This window comes from Pan troglodytes, chromosome 2, assembly GCF_028858775.2.
Source record: "Pan troglodytes isolate AG18354 chromosome 2, NHGRI_mPanTro3-v2.0_pri, whole genome shotgun sequence".
Classification (NCBI taxonomy): domain Eukaryota; kingdom Metazoa; phylum Chordata; class Mammalia; order Primates; family Hominidae; genus Pan; species Pan troglodytes.
Genome location: NC_086015.1, coordinates 23,676,598 through 23,699,073, shown reverse-complemented (window position 1 = coordinate 23,699,073; position 22,476 = coordinate 23,676,598). Strand labels below are relative to the sequence as shown.

General features: G+C 38.9%; 1 protein-coding gene across 2 annotated transcripts in view; it reads left to right on the top strand.

Moving 5' to 3' along the window:
- Positions 1-628: 628 nt before the first annotated feature.
- Positions 629-22,476, top strand: part of LOC134809544 (potassium/sodium hyperpolarization-activated cyclic nucleotide-gated channel 2-like) — a 92,309-nt gene continuing 70,461 nt past the window's right edge. The window contains exons 1-2 of one of the 2 annotated variants that reach the window (XM_063806662.1): positions 629-1,187; positions 2,551-2,608. In XM_063806662.1, the coding sequence (XP_063662732.1) occupies positions 733-1,161 (429 nt within the window). In that variant the 5' untranslated portion in view covers positions 629-732 and the 3' untranslated portion in view covers positions 1,162-1,187; positions 2,551-2,608. Of the gene's footprint in view, positions 1,188-2,550; positions 2,609-14,813; positions 15,299-22,476 lie in introns of those variants that run through there. The other variant, XR_010155516.1, reaches the window with a different exon arrangement.

Sequence of the window (22,476 nt, the reverse complement as noted above, 5' to 3'; positions counted from 1 at the left end):
GCAGTGTGGAGCCAAAGAATGAGCAGCAGCAAAATTTATTGCAAAGAGCAAAAGGACAAAGCTTCCACAGTGTGGAAGGGGACCCAAGCAGGTTGTCAGTGCTGGCGCGGGCAGCCTGCTTTTATTCCGTTATCTGGCCCCACTCACATCTTGCTTATTGGTCCATTTTACAGAGAGCTGATTGGTCCGTTTTGACAGGGTGCTGATTGGTGTGGTAACAATCCCAGAGCTAGACATAAAGGTTCTCTAAGTCCCCACTAGATTAGCTAGACACAGAGTTGGTGCATTTACAAACCTTGAACTAGACACAGGGTGCTGACTGGTGTGTTTACAAATCTTGAGCTCAACACAGAGTGCTGATTGATGTATTTACAATCCTTTAGCTAGATACAAAGGTTCTCCAAGTCCCAACTAGATTAGCTAGATACAGAGTGCTGATTGGTGCATTTACAAACCTTGAGCTAGACACAGAGTGCTGCTTGGTGTGTTTACGATCCCTTAGCTAGACATAAAGGTTCTCCAAGTCCCCACTAGACTCAGGAGCCCAGCTGGCTTCACTTAGTGGATCCTGCACCAGGGCCGCAGGCGGAGGTGCCCGCCAGTCCCGCGCCGTGCATGCGCACTTCTCAGCCCTTGGGCGGTCGAAGAGACTGGGCGCCACGGAGCAGGGGGCGGTGCTCGTAGGGGAGGCTCTAGCTGCGCAGAAGCCCGCGGCGGGAGGGAGGCTCGGGCATGGCGGGCTGCAGGACCCGAGCCCTGCCCCGCGGGGAGGCAGCTAAGTCCCGGCGAGAATCTGAGCGCATCGCCGGCGCTCCGGCACTGCTGGGGAAGCCGGCGCACCCTCCACAGGGCCGGCCGGCTGGCCGCTCCGAGTGCGGGCCGCCAAGCCCACGCCCACCCGGAACTCGCGCTGGCCCGCGAGCACCCGCGCGCAGCCCGGGTTCCCTCCCGCGCCTCTCCGTCTACACCTCCCGGCAAGTAGAGGGAGCCGGCTCTGGCTTCCGCCAGCCCAGTGAGGGGCTCCCACAGTGCAGCGGCGGGCTGAAGGCCTCCTCAAGCGTGGCCGGAGTGGGCACCGAGGCCGAGGAGGCACTGAGAGCAAGGGCTGCCAGCACGCTGTCACCTCTCACTTTCATGGGTCTCCATATTTTAAAAAGCTAAAGAAAGGACTTCAATTACGTCTCCAGGTTTGTAAAGCTCTTAAGCATTTATTCTCTCATTGGCTCCTCATAACAGCTCACGAATGTAGCTGGAACTGATTTTTCTTTTTCCATTAGGTTTTGAGGTGGTGGTGGTTGTTCAAAGTCACAGGACTTTGTATTGGTATAAGCAGAAGTTGAAAGCAAATTTATGTATCTTAAGCCAATAAAATGTCCACATCTCAAGTGTGAAAGAAAAATAAAATATCAGGACCCCAGACTCACTATGCCAAAGGGAAAATTAAGCTTAGGAGCTGAATCTGCAAAAACTGCCTTCCTTTTGTTGCTAGATAGCTGTAATTTCACATGTTTACTTTATCTACGTATATTAAATTTTAGATGTTGAATTTTTCTCTCACTCCTCTCTTTTCACACGTAAAATGTGGATTCAGTGGGCACTAATCAAAGCGTCACATGAATAACACTTGCCTCACCTTCTACTCCACTCTATTCTTTTTCCCCCTCTCCTTTTCCTCCTGCCAGCTGTTTCTCCTTTAAATATTAAAGTCCTCAAAACCCTCTTTTGAAAAACAGGCCACAGATCCTTCAGTAACTTGTATTTATTTTTCCTACTTGTATCCTTAACCTTGGCAAAATAAACCTCTAAATCAATTAAGGTCTGTCTCAGTCAATTCTTGGTTTATGCAAATAACATATCAGATTGGGGAAAGGCGTAAACATTTCTCCACATTAGTCTCAATGAAGGATTCCATTGAATACGTTCTGTGATCATTCTAATAACTTTTGAAGAATCATTCTTCTATTATAATATTATCTGTTCCTAGCCTTTTTTTGTTTATTTGGTTCACTTCCAATTTATGTATTTATATACTTGCCTAACGAGAGGAAATCACTATTTAAAATGAGAAATTTTGAGGAGAGAGGATCATTGTAGAGGAAACCTTAAGGTTTCTACTAGTCTTAATGCTGCCAAGAGAACAGACTTGCCGTTTGTTATGTTTAACTCAAGATCAATTAGGGATTCATCCAATATAAAGTAGACTTAGCAGTACATTTAGAAATAGTAGCCAGAGAGAACTAAAATACGTTAAGTAAATAGAGAAGTAAAATACTCTAAGAAAAATTGTTGGATTATAGGGGCATTTTAAGAAGGATTAAGGAAAGAGAACTAAGAAGAGAGGTGTTTAAAAAATTGGTAGAGGCTGGGGCATGAGCTAGAGAATGGCAGAGGGTGAGCAATCTATAGTAGTAAAGTCAACACAAGAACTTTAGGAAGATTTTCCTTATAATCAATTTTAACTTTTTTTGTATTACTGTGCTACTTAAATACCTCCTTTTCTGCCCATCTCTCTAAAGCTTCAGTAAAGTCCTACACTTTTTTTTTCTTCAGGAGAAATCAAGAGAAGAGTCCAAGTTTTAAGTCTGGATCAATACAATATTGGAAAAAGGTAAGAATATGAGTGTCATGGTAAAATTATTCATAAATTAAGCTACTTTTGAAGAAGCGGATAATGGGAGACCTAGATGACCATAAGAACCTAGGCTCCCAGGCCATTTGCAGGAATCTTGAAGAGGTTTGAACTTCCCACTGCTAGGGCATGAGGTTTAGTTCTTGTCTTGATTTTAACAGGTAGGGTGACCCTAGCTGGCTTCTAGATTACTTTAAAAACGTTATTCTCATGATTAGCATAGCTCCTCCATAATCTTATTTGATTCACATTTTATTACCTTTTGGCCAAAAGCTGTGCATTAAAAATTTATCATTCAAACATAAAAGATTAATTTGTGCAGGGTTATGGCACGTTGTACAGTAAAGGTGATAGGGAGAAGTGATTATTTAATAAAGGATGCCATGGACTTGGTCAGAAGCAGATCATGCTAGTATAAACTATTTTTCATACTATTTACTTTGAGTATTTTAGTTCTCCCTGGCTACTATTTCTAAATTTAGAACTCATCATCAATACAGCAAGCAGTTTTGGATTTCTTTTAGAGGTGAAATATATCTGTTAAATTATACATTCTTGCAAACTGACACTAGTACATCTTTTTATATTGATGATTACCCTTCGCATTAAAAAAGCAGAAGTATAAATATGAAAAAGGTGAAACACCTAGGAATGCTGATTAGAAATATAAAATCCATGTGACGATACTATATATAACTACTACAACGAAACATTTACTATATACTGGGTCAGGGTTACAGTTTTTAACATGTATCATTTAATTTTTGAAGCTTGGTAGAGAAGAGAATTATTCGTATTAAATTAATGGAGAAACAAAGGGTTGGAGAGATTAATAACTTGCCAAGGTCACATAGGTAGAAAGTGTTAGAGTTTGGACTTGAACTTAGGTCTATCTCATTCTAAAACTGTATATGCTATCTAGTGAATCCTGGCAAGGATCCAGATGGGACCACTTTAACAAATTCATGTCACTTGGCATACGTCAAAGGGTTACTACATGCTGCTAACTTCTATCATTCTGAATAGGCATCTATTGAGAAAACAAAGTAATCACCATCAACTTAGCCTTTGGAAAGCTGCCAATCTTGCCAAAAAATTAACGTTCCCCTTCTTTCTCTCTTATTCCATGGACGCTAAATTACATACTATTCTTTCAAATGTGTATTCCTAGAAATTTGATCAGGTTAGGTAAACCTCTTCACATGTCATGTCTTAAATGCTTTCTAATCTTTGTCTCAGTTTGTTTACCCATGATGTCCTGCTTCTTGTTCTCTAAACTTTTCTTATCAATCAACCAGTAGATACTGAGCGCCTATTTCATGCAAGGCACTGGAGGTGATAAAAAGAGGTATGAAATTTTTGAGGTGGATCCAGAAATTTGAGTGGAAAAAGGAAAAAGTAAAGGAGACAGAAAGGCAGAGGATAGACTGGGAAATGTAGGGAACAATTAAACAGTGTTGCCTAACATAAAGTAAGGACTTCACAGATAATATTTTAATGAATGAATGAATGAACAAATAAATGGATAGTCACATGAGTGAGTAGATAAATGAATGGGTGGATGGAATAAATTGATTTGAAAAAGATGGATTTGGAAAAGGTGATTACAACAAACATATATTACCTGTATGGACTGTGTCCTTTTAAGGGTAATCTGCTAAAAGATTTGGCAATGGTTCTAATCATTTTAAAAGGACACAAAATTACAGATCTTGACTCATGGTCCTCCCTGTTGTTCAGGTTTAAACAAGTCAGAAGACACTTGGGTACTAGGTGGTAGAGTAAACAGGCTCTTCGGTGTTTATCTAAACATTAAAGGTTGTTACCTTGCAGGAAATGTTACAGAGATGATTAGATACAATTTGTTTTCAAATTGATATAGAAAACCTATGTTTTTAACTAAACTCTACCACTATATATACTCCGATATTTAAAAAAATAGTGCTGAATAGAAAGAAGAAAGATGTTTACACAAAACACTCTTGACACCAGATGAGAGAAAGAGGCAAGGATAGATACACACCTTAGCAAGGAAGAAGCTTATGGCTTTGGAGCTGGAAAACAGAACAAACTGTGTCTTGCTTCTGCTATACCAGCACTTTGCATCTCTATTAGTAACAGAAGATTACCCGCTGGGGTGCTCTGCCAATCTTCTAGGCCCAACTAACTATGCAGAATTTTTCTTCTTCTTTTTTCCCTTCCCTGCTGTGCCAGTTTTAGAATGAATATTGTCTATAGTCAGATCTATGCAGATTTTTGAAATATGGTTCTTTTTATGTCATTGTCTTTTCTTAGACAATGATTGCTAATTTGAACATTGATTAAATACCATGTGGTATAGTGGAAAGAGATCTTTTATTATCTTGGGTAAGTTACTGAGCCTTTTTCTTCATCTATTTTATGAGAGTGATGAGACCTGACTCATAATGATGTTTTAAGCATTACATCAGATAACCCTGGTAAAAACCACTCATTTTCTAGACTTACTGTGACAACTTCCATGATATTCTGTGGTCCTGTACAATTATATTAAGTCCTGTATCTTGAGGCTGGGTCTATCAGATAGATTTGCCTACTATTTCATTGTATAGCTGGAGACAGCAAATCACTTACCAGAATATGTTTTTATTTTATTTTTTCTTTTTAATTTTATTGTGATAAGAACATATGACATGAGATCTACCCTCAACAAATTTTTAAATGTACAATACAGTATCAGTGACTCTAGTTATGTTGTTGTACATCTTTTGATCTTTAGAATGTATTCATCTTGCCTAACTGAAACTTCATGCCTGTTGATTAGTAACTCGCCATTTCCCCCTGCCCCTAGTCCCTGGAAACCACCATTCCACAGTTTGATTTTATGAATGTGACTATTTTAGATACCTCATTTAAGTGAGATCATGCAGTATTTGTCTTTCTGTGACTGGCCTATTTCACTTGTCATAATGTCCTCAAGGCTCATTCATCTTGTCACATTTTAGAATTTCTTTTAAAAGAATCTGAATAGTATTTCATGTGTGTATACACCACATTTTCTTTATCCATTCATATTCCAATGGACATTGAGCTTGTTTCCACAATTGATTTTTGTGAACAGTGCTGCAATGAACATAGGAGTACTAATATCTCTTCAAGATCTTGATTTCAGTTCTTTTGGAAAAGTACCAAAAAGTGGAATTGCTGCATCATATGGCAGTTCTATTTTTAATTTTTGGAGAAAACCCCATGCTATTTTCTATAGCAGCTGTACCATTTTGCATTCCTACCAACAGTGTACAAGGGTTCTAATTTCCCCACTTCCTTACTAATACTTCACGTCTTTTTGAAAAAATAATAGTCATCCCGACAGGTGTGAGATGGCTTTGATTTGCATTTCTCTGATGATTAGTGATGTTGAATATTTTTTTCATATACTTGTGGGCCATTTGTATGTCTTCTTTGGAGAAATGTCTGTTCAAGTCCTTAGCCCATTTTTAAGTCGGGTTATTTTTTACTACTAAATTGTAAGGGTTCCTTATATATTTTGGAGTTTAACCCTTTATTAGGTGTGTCTTAGGCTATTCTTGCATTGCCATAAAGAAGTACCTGAGACTGGGTAATTTATAAAGAAAAGAGACTTAATTGACTCATGCGTGGTTCTGAAGGCTTAACAAGAAGCATAGTGCTGGCATCTGTTTGGTTTCTGGTGAAGCCTCAGGGAGATTTCAATCATGATAGAAGGTGAAGGGGGTGCAGGCACATTACAAACCAAAAGCAGGAACAAGTGAGAGAGTGTGGACTTTAAAAAAAAAAACAGATCTCACAAGAACTCACTCACTCATTACTAAGGGGATGGGCACTATGCCATTCATAAGGGAAATACTGGCATGATCCAGACACCTCCCACCAGGTCCTACTTGTAATACTGGGGATAACATTTCAACATGAGATTTGGTAGGGACACAGATCCAAGCTATATTAAGGTATATGGTTTACAAATATTTTCTCCCATTATACTTAAGTTGCCTTTTCACTCTGTTGATTGTTTTCTTTGTTGTGCAGCAGCTTTTTAGTTTGATGTAGTCCCATTTCTTTATTTTTGGTTCTGTTGCCTGTGCATTTGATGACATATTCATGAAATCATTGCCAAGAACAATGCGTCATAAAGCTTTCTCCCTATATTTTTTTCTAGGAGTCTTAGAGTTCCAGGTCTTAATATTTGTTTTTAATCAATTTTCCGTTGATTTTTTGCATAGGGTGTAAGATAAAGGTCCAATTTCATATTTTGCAAGTATATATTGTCTTCCCAAAACCATTTGTTGAAGAAACTGTTTTTTCCCCATTGTGTATTCTTGGTACCCTTTTTGAAGATCAGTACTGTATATGTGTGAATTTATTTCTCAGCTCTCAATTCTATTCCATTGGTCTATATGTCTGTCTTTATGCCAGTACCATACTTTTAAAATCACTGTAGTTTTGTAATATATTTTGAAATCAGAAAGTGCAAGGCCTTAAAATTTGTTTTTTTTTCCTTGGGATTGCTTTGGATATTTGTGATCTTTTATGGTTCTATTTGAATCAATTGTTTTTTTATATATCTGTAAAAATGTTAATGGGATTTTGATAGAAATTGCATTGAATTTGTAGATTGTTTTGGGTAATATAGGCATTTTTAACAATATTAAATCTTCAAGTCCATGAACACGAGATGTCTTTCCATTTGTGTCTTGTAGTTTTCAGTGTAAAAGTATTTCACTCTCTTAGTTAAGTTTATCCCTAATTATTTTATTCTTTTGGGTGCTATTACAAATGGAATTGTTTCTTAATTTTTTTTAGATAGTTTCTTGTTAGTGTATAAAAATACAGGCTGGGCGCGGTGGCTCATGCGTGTAATCCCAGCACTTTGGGAGGCTGAGGCAGGCGGATCATGAGGTCAGGAGATGGAGACCATCCTAGCTAATACCGTGAAACCACGTCTCTACTAAAAATACAAAAAATTAGCCTGGCCTGGTGGCGCACGTCTATAGTCCCAGCTCAGGACGCTGAGGCAGGAGAATCGCTTGAATCCGGGAGGTGTAGGTTGCAGTGAGCTGAGATCACGCTACTGCACTCCAGCCCGGGTGACGGAGCGAGACTCGGTCTCAAAAAAACAAACAAACAAAAAAACAAAAAACAACTGATTTTCGTCTGTTAATTTTATATCCTGCAATTTTACAAATTCATTTATGTTTTAGTAGTTTGTTTTTGAGTTTTTACAGTTATGCCATCTGCAAACAGCAACAGTCTTACTTCTTCCTTTCTCATTTGTGTGCCTTTTATTTCTTTTTAATACCTAATTATTCCTGCCAAAATTCCAAATACTGTGTTTCACAAAAGTGGAAAGAGTGGGCATCCTTACTTTGTTCCTGATCTTAGAGGAACAGTTTTCAATTTTTTCGCCATTAAATATGATGTTAGCTGCTTTTCACATATGGAATTTATTATTTTAAGATAATTCCTTCTATTTCTATTTTATTGAGAGTTTTTATTATGAAAGTGTCAGATTTTGTCAAGTGCTTTCTCCACATCTATGGAGATAATCACGTAATTTTTATCGTTTTTTCTGTTAATGTGGCATATCACATTTATAGATTTGCATATGTTGAAATGTCCTTGCATACCAGAGATATATCCCACTTGGTCATACTGTATGATCATTTTAATGTAGTGTTGAATATATTTTTATTTGGTTTGTTAGTGTTTTGTCAAGGACTTTTTCTTCTATATTCCTCAAGGACATTGGCATGTTGCTTTCTTTTGTTATAGCATCTTTGTGTGTTTTATGCTGGCCTCATAAAAACTTTGGAAGTGTTCCTTCCTCTCCAGTTTTTTGGGAAGAATTTGAAAAGAATTGGCATTATAGGTTCTTTAAATGTTTGGTAGAAATTATCAGTGAAGTTATCCAATATCAAGCTTTTCCTTATGGAGAATATTTTATTACTGAGTCAATTTTCATACTTCTTTATAAATTTTTTTTTTATTTCCATAGGTTATTGGGGAACAGTTGGTATTTGGTTACATAAGTTCTCAGTGGTGATTTGTGAGATTTTGGTGTACCCATCACCTGAGCGGTATACACTGCACCCTATTTGTAGTCTTTTATCCTTCACCACCTTCTCATCCTTTCCCTCTGAGTCCCCAAAGTCCATTGTATCATTCTTATGCCTTTGCATCATTATAGCTTAGCTCCCACTTATGAGTGAGACCATAGGATGTTTGGTTTTCCATTCATGAGTAATAATAGTCTCCAATCTCATCCAGGTTGCTGTGAATGCCATTAATTCATTCCTTCTTATGGCTGCGTAGTATTCCATCATATATATATATATATTATATATATAAAATATATATCACATGTATATATCACAATTTCTTTATCCATTCGTTGATTGATGGGCATATCGGTTGGTTCCACATTTTTGCAGTTGTGAATTGTGCTGCTATAAACGTGTGTGCATGTATGTTTTTTGTACAATTACTTCTTTTCCTCTGGGTAGATACTCGGTAGTGGGATTGGTGGATCAAATGGTAGTTCTACTTTTGGTTCTTTAAGAAATCTCTATACTATTTTACATAGTGGTTTTTCTAGTTTACATTTCCACCAGCAGTGTAGAAGTGTTCCCTGTTCACTGCATCCACACCAACATCTACTATTTTTTTTTTATTATGGCCATTCTTGCAGGAGTAAGGTGGTATCACATTGTGGTTTTGATTTGCATTTCCTTGATCATTACTGATGTTGAGCATTTTTTCATATGTTTGTTGGCCATTTGTGTATCTTCTTTTGAGAATTGTCTATTCATGTCCTTAGCCCACTTTTTGATGGGATTGTTTGTTTTTTTCTTGCTAATTTGTTTGAGTTTGTTGTAGATTCTGGATATAATCCTTTGTCGGATGTTTAGATTGTGAAGATTTTCTCCCACCGTGTGGGTTGTTTGTTTACTCTGCTGACTGTTCCTTTAGCCATGCAAAACCTCTTTAGTTTAGTTAAGTCCCATCTGTCCATTTTTGTTTTTATTGCATTTGTTTTTGGGTTCTTGGTCATGAAATCCTTGCCTAGGCCAATGTCTAGAAGGTTATTTTTTCAACGTTATCTTCTAGAATTTTTGTAGTTTCGGGTCTTAGATTCAAGTTCTTAGTCCACCTTGAGTTGATTTTTGTATAAGGTGATAGAAGAGGATTCAGTTTCATTCTTCTGCATGTGGCTAGCCAATTATCCCAGCACCATTTGTTGAATAGGGTGTCCTTTCCCCACTTTATGTTTTTGTTTGCTTTGTCAAAGAGCAGTTGGCTGTAAGTAGTTGGGTTTATTTTTAAGTTCTCTATTCTGTTCCATTGGTCTGTGTGCCTATTTTCTAGGTAAACAATCATATCATCTATCATATTATCAGCAAACAGTGACAGTTTGACTTCCTCTTTACCAATTTGGATGCCCTTGATTTATTTCTTTCCAGTATCATGCTGTTTTGGTGACTATGGCCTTATAGTACAGTTTGAAATCAGGGAATGGGTTGCCTCCAGATTTGTTCTTTTTGCTTAGTCTTGCTTTGGCTATGTGGGCTCTTTTTGGTTCCATATGAATTTTAGAATTGTTTTTTTCTAATTCTGTGAAGAATGATTTTTTTTTTTTTTTTTGACAGTCTTGCTCTGTCTCCCAGGCTGGAGTGCAGTGGCATGATCTTGGTTCACTGCAACCTCTGCCTCCTGGGTTCGAGGGATTCTCCTGCCTCAGCCTCCCAAGTAGCTGGGGCTAAAGGCACGTGCCACCATGCCTTACTAATTTTTATATTTTTAGTAAAGATGGGGTTTCGCCATGTTGGCCAGGCTGGTCTCAATCTCCTGACCTCAAGTGATCCACGCACCTCAGCCTCCCAAAGTGCTGGGATTACAGGCCTGAGCCACCATGCCCAGCCTGATGTTGATATTTTTATGGGAATTGAATTGTAGATTGCTTTTAGCAGTGTGGTCATTTTCACAATATTGATTCTACCCATCCATGAGCATGGGATGTGTTTCCATTTGTTTGTGTTGCCTATGATTTCTTTTAGTAGTGTTTTGTAGTTTTACTTGTAGAAGTCTTTCACCTCCTTGGTTAGGTATATTGCTAAGTATTTTACTTTTTTTTTGCAGCTATTGTAAAAGGCCTTGATATCTTGATTGGATTCTCCACTTGGTCGCTGTTGGTATATAGAAGAGCTACTGATTTACGTGCATTAATTTTTTATTGGGAAACGTTGCTGAATTCTTTCATCAGTTCTAGGAGCTTTCTGAAGGAATCTTAAGGGTTTTCTAGGTAAATAATTATATCATCAGCAAACAGTGACAGTTTGACTTCCTCTTTACCAATTTGGATGCCCTTAATTTCTTTCTCTCCTCTGATAGCTCTGGCTAGGCCTTCTAGTACTATGTTGAACAAAAGCGATGAGAGTGGGCATCTTTGTCTTGTTCCATTCTCAGAGGGAATACTTTTAAACTTTTCCCCATTCAGTATTATATTCACTGTGAGTTTGTCATAGATGACTTTTAATTATATTGAGTTATGTCTCTTGTTTGCCGATTTTGCTGAGAGTTTTTATCATAAAGGGATGCTGGATTTTGTCTGATGCTTTTTCTGCATGTATTGAGATTATCATGTGATTTTTGTTTTTAATTCTGTTTATGTGGTGTTTCACATTTATTGACTTGCATATGTTAAACCATCCCTGCATCTCTTCTATGAAACCCACTTGATCATAGTGAATTAACTTTTTGATACGTTGTTGGATTTGGCTAGCTAGTATTTTGTTAAGGACTTTAGCGCCTATGTTAATCAGGGATATTGGTCTGTAGTTTTCGTTTTTGGTTATGTCTTTTCCTGGTTTTGGTATTAGGGTGATACTGGCCTCACAGAATGATTTAGGGAGGGTTCCGTTTTCCCCATCTTGTGGAATAGTGTCAATAGAATTGGTACCAATTCTTTGAATGTCTGGAAGAATTCTGCTGTGAATCTGTCTGGTCCTGGCCTTTTTTTTTTTTTTTTTTGTAATTTTTAAATTACCATTTCAACCTCACTGCTTGTTATTGCTCTGTTCAGGGTATCTAATTCTTCCTAATTTAAGCTAGGAAGGTTGTATCTTTCCAGGAATGTATCCATGTCTTCTAGGTTTTATAGTTTATGCATGTAAAGGTGTTCGTAGTAGCTTTAAATGGTCTTTTGTATTTCAGTGGTGTCAGTTGTAATATCTCCCGTTTCACTATTTATCGAGCTTATTTGAATTTTCTCTCTTCTTGGTTAATCCTGCTAATGGTCTATCAATTTTAGTTATCTTTTCAAAGGACCAGCTTTTTGTTTAATTTATCTTTTGTATTTTTTTTTGTTTCAATTTCATTTAGTTCTGCTCTGATCTTGGTAATTTCTTTTCTTCTATTGGGTTTGGGTTTGGTTTGTTCTTGTTTCTCTAGTTCCTTGAGGTGTGACCTTAGAATGTCAGTTTGGGCTCTTTCAGTCTTTTTGATGGAGGTGCTTAGGGCTATGAACTTTCCTCTTGGCACCACCTTTGCTGTATCTGAAAGGTTTTGACAGGTTGTGTCATTATTGTCATTCAGTTTGAAGAATTTTTAAATTTTGTTCTTGATTTTGTTTTTGACCCAATGCTCATTCAGGAGCAGATTATTTAATTTCCGTATATTTGCATGGTTCTGAAGTTTCCTTTTAGAGTTGATTTCCAGCTTTATTCCACTGTGGTCTGAGAGACTGCTTGATGTAATTTCAATTTTTAAAAATTTATTGAGGCTCGTTTTATGGCCTATCATATGGTCTATCTTGGAGAAAGTTCCATGTGCTGTTGAATAGAATGTGTTTTCTGTGGTTGTTGGATGAAATGTTCTGTATACATCTGTTAAGTCCATTTGTTCCAAGGTATAGTTTAAATCCACTGTTTCTTTGTTGACTTTCCGTCTTGATGACCTGTCTAGTGCTGTCAGTGGAGTACTGAAGTTCTTCACTATTATTGTGTTGCTGTCTACCTCATTTCTTAGGTCTATTTGTAATTGTTTAATAAATTTGGGAGCTCCAGTGTTAGGTGCATATATGTTTAGCATTGTGGTATTTTCCTGTTGGACAAGGCCTTTTACCATTGTATAATGTCCCTCTTTGTCTCTTTTAACTGCTGTTGCTTTGAAATTTTTTTGTCTGATGTAAGAATAGCTACCCCTGCTCACTTTTGGTGTCTGTTTGCATGAAATGCCTTTTTCCACCCCTTTAAGTTTATGTGAGTCCTTATGTGTTAGGTGAGTCTCCTGAAGGCAGCAGATAGTTGGTTGGTGAGTTCTTATCCATTCTGTGGTTCTGTATCTCTTAAGTGGAGCATTTAGGGCATTTACATTCAATGTTAGTATTGAAATGTGAGGTACCATTGCATTCATTGTGCTCTTTGTTGCCTGTGTACTTTGTTTTTTTGTTTGTTTTTGCTTTTTAACATGTATTATAGGTCCTGTGTGATTTATGCTTTAAAGAGTTTTGAATGTGTTTTGTGCTTTAAAGAGTTTTGACGTGTTTACAGGATTTGTTTCAAGATTTAGGGCTCCTTTTAGCAGTTTTTGTAGTGATGGCTTGGTAGTGGCAAATTCTCTCGGCATTTCTTTGTCTGAAAAAGACTGTATCTTTTGTTTATAGATGAAGCTTGGTTTTGCTGGATACAAAATTCTTGGCTGACAATTGTTTTGTTTGAGAAGGCTGAAGATCTGGCCCCCCAATCCATTCTAGCTTGTAGGGTTTCTGCTGAGAAATCTGCTGTGAATCCGATAGGTTTTCCTTTATAGGTTACTTGGTGCTTTTGTCTCACAGCTCTTAAGATTCTTTCATTTGTCTTAACTTTAGATAACCTGATGACAATATGCCTAGGTGATGGTCTTTTTATGACAGATTTTCAAGTGTTCTTTGTACTTCTTGTATTTGGATGTCTCGGTCTCTAGCAAGGCCAGGGAATTTTACCTTGATTATTCCTCCATATATGTTTTCCAAACTTTTATATTTCTCTTCTTCCCCAGGAACACTGATCATTCTTAGGTTTGGTCATTGAACATAATCCCAGACTTCTTGGAGGCTTTGTTCATATTTTTAAAATTCTTTTGTCTTTGTCTTTGTTGGATTGGGTTAATTGAAGACCTTGTCTTCAAGCTCTAAATTTCTTTCTTCTTGTTCAGTTCTATTGCTGAGACTTTCCAGATAATTTTGCATTTCTATAAGTGTGTCAATTTTTCCTAAAGTTTTGATTACTTTTTATTCATGCTATCTATTTTCTTGAATGTTTCTGCCTTCACTACTTGTATTGTTTTTTGGATTTCCTTACATTGGGCTTCGCCTTTCTCTGGTGCCTCCCTGATTAGCTTAATAAGTAACCTTCTGAATTCTTTTGCAAGTAAATCAGGGATTTCCTTTTGGTTTGGGTCCATTGCTGGTGAGCTAGTGTAATTTTTGGGGGGTGTTAAAGAATCTTGTTTTGTCATATTACCAGAGTAAGTTTTCTGTTTCCTTCTCATTTGGGTAGGCTCTGTCAGAGGGAAGATCTGGGGCTGAACAGGATCTAGGGCTAGAACCTGTTCAGATTCCTTTGTCCCATGGGGTGTTCCTTTGATGTAGTACTCTTCCCCTTTTCCTATGGATGTGGCTTCCTGAGGGCTGAGCTGTAGTGATTGTTATCTCTCTCTAGATCTAGCCACCCAGCAAGTCTGTCAGGCTCTGGGCTGGTACTGGGGGTTGTCTGCACAGAGTTCTGTGATGTGAACCATCTGTGGGTCTCTCAGCCATGGATACTAGCTCCTGTTCTGGTAGAGGTGGCAGGGGGTGAAATGGACTCTGTGAAGGTTATTAGTGTTGGTGATTTAATGCACTATTTCTGTGCTGTTTGGCGTCCTACCAGTAGGTGGTGCTTTCCAGGGTGCATCAGCTGTGGTACTATGGGGAGGAACAGGTGATGGGCAGGGACCTAGAACTCCCAAGAGTATATGCCCTTTGTGTTCAGTTACCAGGGTGGGTAGGTAAGAAACATTGGGTGGGGGCAGGGTTAGGTGTGTCTGAGCTCACACTCTCCTTGGGTGGGTCTTGCTGCAGCTGCTATGGGGGTTGGGGGTGAGGTTCCTAGGTCAACAGGGTTACATTCTTAGGAGTATTATGATGTTCTTTACTGTGTCATGCAGGTTGACAGGGAAGTGGGGGAAAGCCGGCAGTCCCAGGCCTCACCCAGCTCCCACACAATCTGAAGGGCCAGTCTCACCCCCACCATGACCCCACCCAACAGCACTGAGTCTGTTTCCAGGTAGTGGGTGAGCAGGTCTGAGAACTTGCCCCAGGCTACCCACCTCCCAGCTGTGAAAGCAAATATGGCTTTTTTTTCTTCTCCCACCTGTGGAGTCTGCACACCAGATTCATGCCCTCCCTCGAGTTTTGGCTAGGAGGCTTCTCAGTCACTTCAAATTGTTACAAAGTTCAGCTGGAGATTTCCTTCTCCCTGTAGCCTTTTCCCAATACCTCTGTCTGCCCTCCCAAAAGACCTCTGTGAGGCCAGGCAAAAACGGCTTGTTAGGGGACCCAGTGAGCTCCCAGTGCTTTTCCTGCTGCTTCTCCTAACACTGTATGTTTCTTGGCTCTCTAAACTCACTCAGCTCCAGGTAAGGTCAAAATCATCTTCTGTAATCTAGGCCTTCAGTTTCCCCAGTGGGAGTGTGTGTTTGGGGGTGGACAATTTCCCTTTCCCAGTTTCATAGTTTGGGTACTCAGAGTATTTGAGGTGTCTCCTGGGTCCTGAAGGAGCAATCCGCTTTCTTCAGGGGGTCTGTGGGTCCCTTCAAGTTTCTTGATTTATTACTGCAGTCGTTCTGGAGCAAAAATTTATGACGCAAGACTCCACATGCTGCTCTATCCATCCGAGTTGGAGCTGCAATCTAGTCCTGCCTCCGTCTGCCATGATCCCCTGATATTTCCAATCTACATAGTTCTTATAGGTCTGCTTAAAATTTCCATTTCTTCAATACCATTTGATCCAGCAATCCCATTTCTGGGTATATACCCCAAGGATTATAAATCATGCTACTATAAAGACACATGCACATAAATGTTTATTGTGGCACTATTCACAATAGCAAAGACTTGGAACCAACCCAAATGTCCATCAATAATAGACTGGATAAAGAAAATGTGGCACATATACACCATGGAATACTATGCAGCCATAAAAAAGGATGAGATTGTGTCCTTTGCAGAGACAAGGATGAAGCTGGAAACCATCATTCTCAGCAAAATATCACAAGAACAGAAAACCAAACACCACATGTTCTCACTCATAAGTGGGAGTTGAACAATGAGAACACATGGACACAGGGAGGGGGACATCACTCACTGGGGCTTGTTGGGGAGTGGGGGGATGGGGGAGGGATAGCATTAGGAGAAATACCTAATGTAAATGACGAGTTGACAGGTGCAGCAAACCAACATGGCATGTGTATACCTATGTAAAAAACCTGCAAGTTGTGCACGTGTACCCTAGAACTTAAAGTATAATAATTAAAAGAAAACCTTTCTTCTATTTCTTCATGATTTAGTCTTGGTAGAACATAGTTTTTAGAAATTTATTCATTTATTCTAGATAATTAATTTGTTGTTGTATGATTATTTCTAGTAGCCTCTTATGATGTTTTATTTGTGTGCACTAGTTGTAATGTCTCCCCTTTATTAATTTTATTTATTTTTGTTTTTTCTCTTTCTCTTGGTTAGCCTACCTAAGAATTATCCATTTATTTTCTCTTTTCAATAAACAAACTCTTAATTTTGTTCATCTTTTTTTAAAATCTCTGTTCTATTTCATTTATTTCTGCTCTAATCTTTGGTATTTCTTTCCTTCTGCTAACTTTGGGCTCCCATTTCTTGAGATGTAAAGTTAGTTTGGTTTTTTATTTGAGATCTTCTTTTTTTAAAAAATGTAGGTGTTTAATATGAGCTTCCCTGTTTGTACTATTTTGCTGCATCCCATAACTTGTGCTATGTTGTGTTTTCTTTTTCATTTGTCTTGAGGTATTTTCTAATCAAATTTTTTTTCCTTTGATTCAACGGTTGTCCAAGAGTGTGTTGTTGGCCAGGTGCCGTGGCTCATGCCTGTAATGTCAACTACTTGGAAGGCTGAGAATCACTTGAACCCAGGAGGCAAAGGTTGCAGTGAACTGAGATTGTGCCACTGCACTCCAGCATGGGTGACAGAGAGAGACTCTGTCTCAAAAAAGAAAAAAAAAAAAAGAGTGTGTTGTTTAATTTATGCATATTTGTGAATTTCATTTTCTTTCTCTTACTGATTTCTGTTTTTATTCCATTATGCTCAGAAATGATACTTGGTATGACTTCAGTCTTTTTAGATTTGTTAAGACTTGTTTTGGGAGTTAACGTGATTTATCCTGGAGAAAGATTCCTGTGTGCTTGAGAAGAATGTGCATTCTGCTGCTGCTGGGTGGAGGGTTTTACATATGTCTGAATTTTAGGTCTGTTTAGTCTACGGTGTTATTTAGGTCCTCTATTTCCTTTTTAATCTTCTGTCTAAATGTTCTTTCTATTGTCAAAAGTGGGATACTGAAGTATCTTACTATTATCATATTTTTGTTTATTTCTCCATTCATATATGCCAATGCTTATATATTTAGGTACTCTAATATTAAATGCTTATATAATTATACTTTTTGTATCTTCTTGGTGGAACAACACTTTTATCATTATAAAATGTTCTTTTTGTCCTTTGTGACAGTTTTTGACTTAAAGTCTATTTTGTGTGATATAAGTATAGCCATCTCTACTTTTCTTTCATTACCATTTGCACAGAATATCTTTTTCTATCCCTTCACTTTTAGCCTTTGTGTATCCTTAAGTCTAAAGTGAATTTCTAATAGATGGTATATAGTTGGGTCTTGTTTTTTAATTCATTTAGATTCCCTGTATGTTTCACCTGGGTTTTTAAAAATACATTTACATTTAAAGTAATTATTGACAGTGAAGGATTTACTATTGCCATTTTGTTAGTTGTTCTTGGTTAGTCTTGTGGTTGTTTTGTTTTTCTTTTCCTCTTTTGCTGTATTCTTTTGTGTTTTATTGAATTTTCTTGTGTGTGTACTTACCTTGGGGCTCATATAAAACACTTTACAATTATAACAGTCTATTTTAAGTTAATAACAACTTAAGTTCAATTGCACACAAAGACTCTACATTTTGACCACTCCCTGTCCCCACACTTTATGTTGTTATTGTCGTAATTTATATCTGTTCATATTGTGTATCCTTTAATAATTTTTCAGTTATACTTATTTTTAATAATTTTGTCTTTTAATTTTTATTCTAAAATTAAAAATGATTTAGCCCCCACATTACACAAATACATTATTCTGTATTTGCCTATATATTTACCTTAACCATGAGTTTCATATATTATTCTGTGCTGTTTAGCATTCTCTTGCTTCAACTTGAAAAACTCCATTAAGCACTTCTTGTAAGGCAGGCCTGGTGATGATGAAGTCCCTCACTTTTATTTGTCTGGGAAATCCTTTATCTTGCCTTCATTTCTGAGGGAGCATTTTGCTGGTTATAGTATATTGCTCTCATGCCTCTCTAGCAACATTTTGGTGTAATTATTGTGTCCTTTATTTTCATGATTTCTGTTTGGTACTTTTAAATATTTTCTGACTTTGTTAAAGTTTTACCTTGTTTATGCTTTGTTTTCTTGACCTTGTTGAACATCGTCATGAGAGTTATTTTTAATTCTCCACCAGGTAAATCATATGACTCTGTTTCATTAAGGTCAGTTTTTGATTTATCTTGTTCCTTTGTTTGGTCTGTCTTTGCCTAATTTTTCATTTTCCTTGACTCTCTATGTGGGTGACTACACGTTAGACAATGCAGGCACCTCTCCATGTCCTCAGGGACTGGCCTCATACAGGAGGAAACCTCCACTAATCAGCCCATTCAGAGATTCTGGGGATCTTTGCCAAAACTTTTGCTCTCTAGAGAGAAGTAGACATCTGTGGTTGTTCACTTTCTTTGTGCTGAGATGAAGTTGGCAGGTGGCTGGGACTGGGGGGTTATGGCATCTATAGTTGCTGACATCCAAGATGCTGCCTCAGTTCTCCCTAAGTTAGATAGAATGTGACAGGCCTGCTAGAGATCAGAATTAGTGAGCTAGATATTAATTCTTGTCTACTTGCTCAGTGTTGAGAAGGTGAGAGGATTAATAGCATCTCCTAGGCCAAACGGTTACCTCTAGTCTCCCTCATGTGACTAGACTGTGGCAGAACAATCAGGGCTTCAAGACAGGTAAGACAGAAGCCAGTCTGCTTGGGAGTCTCCTTGCAAAGTTCCAAACCAACTTTGCAATCCAGAAGGGTTGGATGCACAAACCAAGCCCTTCCCTCTCGTGGGTAAAACTGGGAGCTGGGGAGTCTCCTTCTCATTATATGGCACTGCACTGGGGGCATGGTCTCTGGCAGTTTCAGTGTCCCAATCTCTCTACTGACTTCAGTGAGTCTGGTTTCATATTCTTCTGGGATGCAGGAGCCTCTCAATTAGTTTCTGATGTATTACAAAGGAAATATGCCCATGAGTTGTTTCTGAATCAGTATGTGAGGGGAAGAAGTGTCCAGGGCTTTCCATTTCACCATCTTGCTGACATCATTTCTCCCCAAAACTTTCTTTGCTTTTAGGATATGTAGTGTTTCGTCTTAGATATGTAATTGTAAGGACAATAGGTCCTTTCTGTAGCAGGTCACAGGCTGAAGAAGGTCACAAGTGCTAGGGTCATGGAGCCTTTGTAAGCAAAATTTCAAGGTCAAGACAATTTTTTTAATAGAAATAAACTAATAGATTAAGAGGATCTTTACTTGAAGATTTTCACTGGAATAAAATACACAATGAGAAAAGGGAATCTGCAATCATCATCCAATTTTAGTGCTAAGACTTTTGAGGGTTTAAGATTGGTATATGGTTGGCCAGGTGTTACAATGAAGTTAGCGTTTGGCTCAAAGTTTAAGAGATTATCCTTTATCATACTGGGAGATGAGAGTGAGACAGCCAGAGTCTTCCTGTACTTTCTGTAATCTCAAAAAATTTAAGGGTGGGACAGACATAAAAAATAAGCAAAATGATTTTCTGACAATGTGACGTGAAGCCCAAATACTTTACATGTATATAAAAAAGGGATAATTTTCCCAAAAAAGTCAAGTCTGAATCTGATCAAGCCTCTAGATCCACAGGAAATATAGAAATTAGTATAAATTTATAGGAAACATAGAGGCATAGGAATATGTTACATGACAATGCAGGATTATAATCAGAAAAATGTCAATAATGAGAAACTCTATGATATGGTTTGGCTGAGTCCCCACCCAAATTTCACCTTGAATTGTAATAATCCTGATGTGTCAATGGCAGGGGACAGGTAGAGATAATTGAATCATAGGGGTGGTTTCCCCCATACTGTTCTCATGGTAGTGAATAAGTCTTACAAGATCTGATGGTTTTATAAATGGGAGTTCCCCTGCACATGCTGTCTTGCCTGCCACCATGTAAGATGTGACATTGCTCCTCATTTGCCTTCTGCCATGATTGTGAGGCCTCCCCAGCCATGTGGAACTGTGAGTCAATTAAACCTCTTTCATTTGTAAATTACCCGGCCTTAGGTATATCTTTATTAGTAGCATGAAAACAGATTAATGCATTCTACAAGATGAACAACGTGGTTTCCACAATAAATAAATTGAAATGAGAATCAGAGAGAAAGAAAAGATGAAAAGAGACTGTAAAGGGACATAGTAATCTATTGTTGGACTATTGTAACATATGAACCTTTTGGATCCTGATTTGAACACAACCTGAAAAATGGATAGAATGGGGGAAGAGTGAAGAGAGTCTGAATAGTTATTAGATGTTTAATTGTATTAAGAAATTAGGGATTTTCAGCAAGATGGCTGAATAGGAAGAGCTCTGGTCTGCAGCTCCCAGTGAGATCGACTCAGAAGACAGGTGATATCTGCATTTCCAACCTGGTTGTCTCACTGGGACTCCCTGGAGGGCAAGCCGAAGCACAGTGGGGTGTTGCCTCACCGGGGAAGCACAAGGGGTTGAGGGATTTCCCTTTCCTAGCCAAGGGAAGCCATGAGAGACTGTACTGGGAGGAACAGTACACTCCTGCCCAGATACTCCCACGGTCTTCACAACTGGCAGACCAGGAGATTCCTTCCAGTGCCTGGCTCAGCAGGTCCCACGCCCAGGGAGCCCAGCAAGCTAAGATCCATTGGCTTGAAATTCTCGCTGCTAGCGCAGCAGTCTGAGATCGAACTGGGATGCTGGAGCTGGGCTGGGGGAGGGGCATCTACCATTGCTGAGGCTTGAGTAGGCAGTTTTATGCTCACAGTGTAAAGAAAGCCACAGGGAATTTTGAACTGGGCAGAGCCCACTGCAGCTCAGCAAGGTCGACTGCCTCCCTAGATTCCACCTCTGTGGGCAGGGCATCTGCCCCAGTCAGGGACTTACAGATAAATCCCCCATCTCCCTGGGACAGAGCACCTGGGGGAAGGGGCTGCTGTGGGCACAGCTTCAGCAGATTTAAATGTCCCTGCCTGGCAGCTCTGAAGAGAGCAGTGGTTCTCCCAGCACAGCGTTTGGGCTCTGATAATGGACAGACTACCTCCTCAAGTGGGTCCCTGACACGCGTGTAGCCTGACTGGGAGACAACTCCCAGTGGGGGTCAACAGACACCTCATACAGGAGAGCTCTGGCTGGCATCTGGAGGGTGCCTCTCTGGGATGAAGCTTTCAGAGGAAGGATCAGGCAGCAATATTTGCTATTCTGCAGCCTCCTCTGGTGATACCCAGGCAAACAGGGTCTGGAGTGGACCTCCAGCAAACTCCCAACAGACCTGCAGCTGAGGGGCCTGACTGCTAGAAGGAATACTAACAAACAGAAAGGAATAGCATCAACATCAGGAGAAAGGATGTCCACACCAAAACCCCATCTGTAGGTCACCAACATCAAAGACCAAAGGTAGATAAAACCACAAAGATGGGGAGAAACCAGCACAGAAACGCTGAACATTCCCAAAACCAGAATGCCTCTTCACCCCCAAAGAATCACAACTCCTTGCCAGCAAGGGAATAAAACTGGATGGAGAATAACTTTGATGAATTGACAGAAGTAGGCTTCAGAGAGTGGGTAATAACCAACTCCTCAGAGCTAAAGGAACATGTTCTAACCTAACACAAGGAAGCTAAGAACCTTGAAAAAAGGTTAGACGAGTTGGTAACTAGAATAACCACTGTAGAGAATAACATAAATGACCTGATGGAGCTGAAAAACTCAGCATGAGAACTTTGTGAAGCATACATAAGCTTCAATAGCCAAATCAATCAAGTGGAAGAAAGGATATCAGAGATTGAAGATCAAATTAAAGAAATAACATGAGAGGACATGATTAGAGAAAAAAGAGTGAAAAGAAACAAAAAAAGCCTCCAAGAAATATGGGACTATGTGAAAAGACCAAATCTGCGTTTGATTGGTGTACTTGAAAGTGACTGGGAGAATGGAACCAAGTTGGAAAGCACTCTTCAGGATATTATCCTGAAGAACTTTCCCAACCTAGCAAGGCAGGCCAACATTCAAATTCAGGAAATACAGAGAACATCACAAAGATACTCCTCAAGAAGGGCAACCCCAAGACACATAATTGTCAGATTCACCAAGGTTGAAATAAAGGAAGAAATATTAAGGGCAGCCAGAGAGAAAGGTCGTGTTACCCACAAAGGGAAGCCCATCAGACTAACAGCAG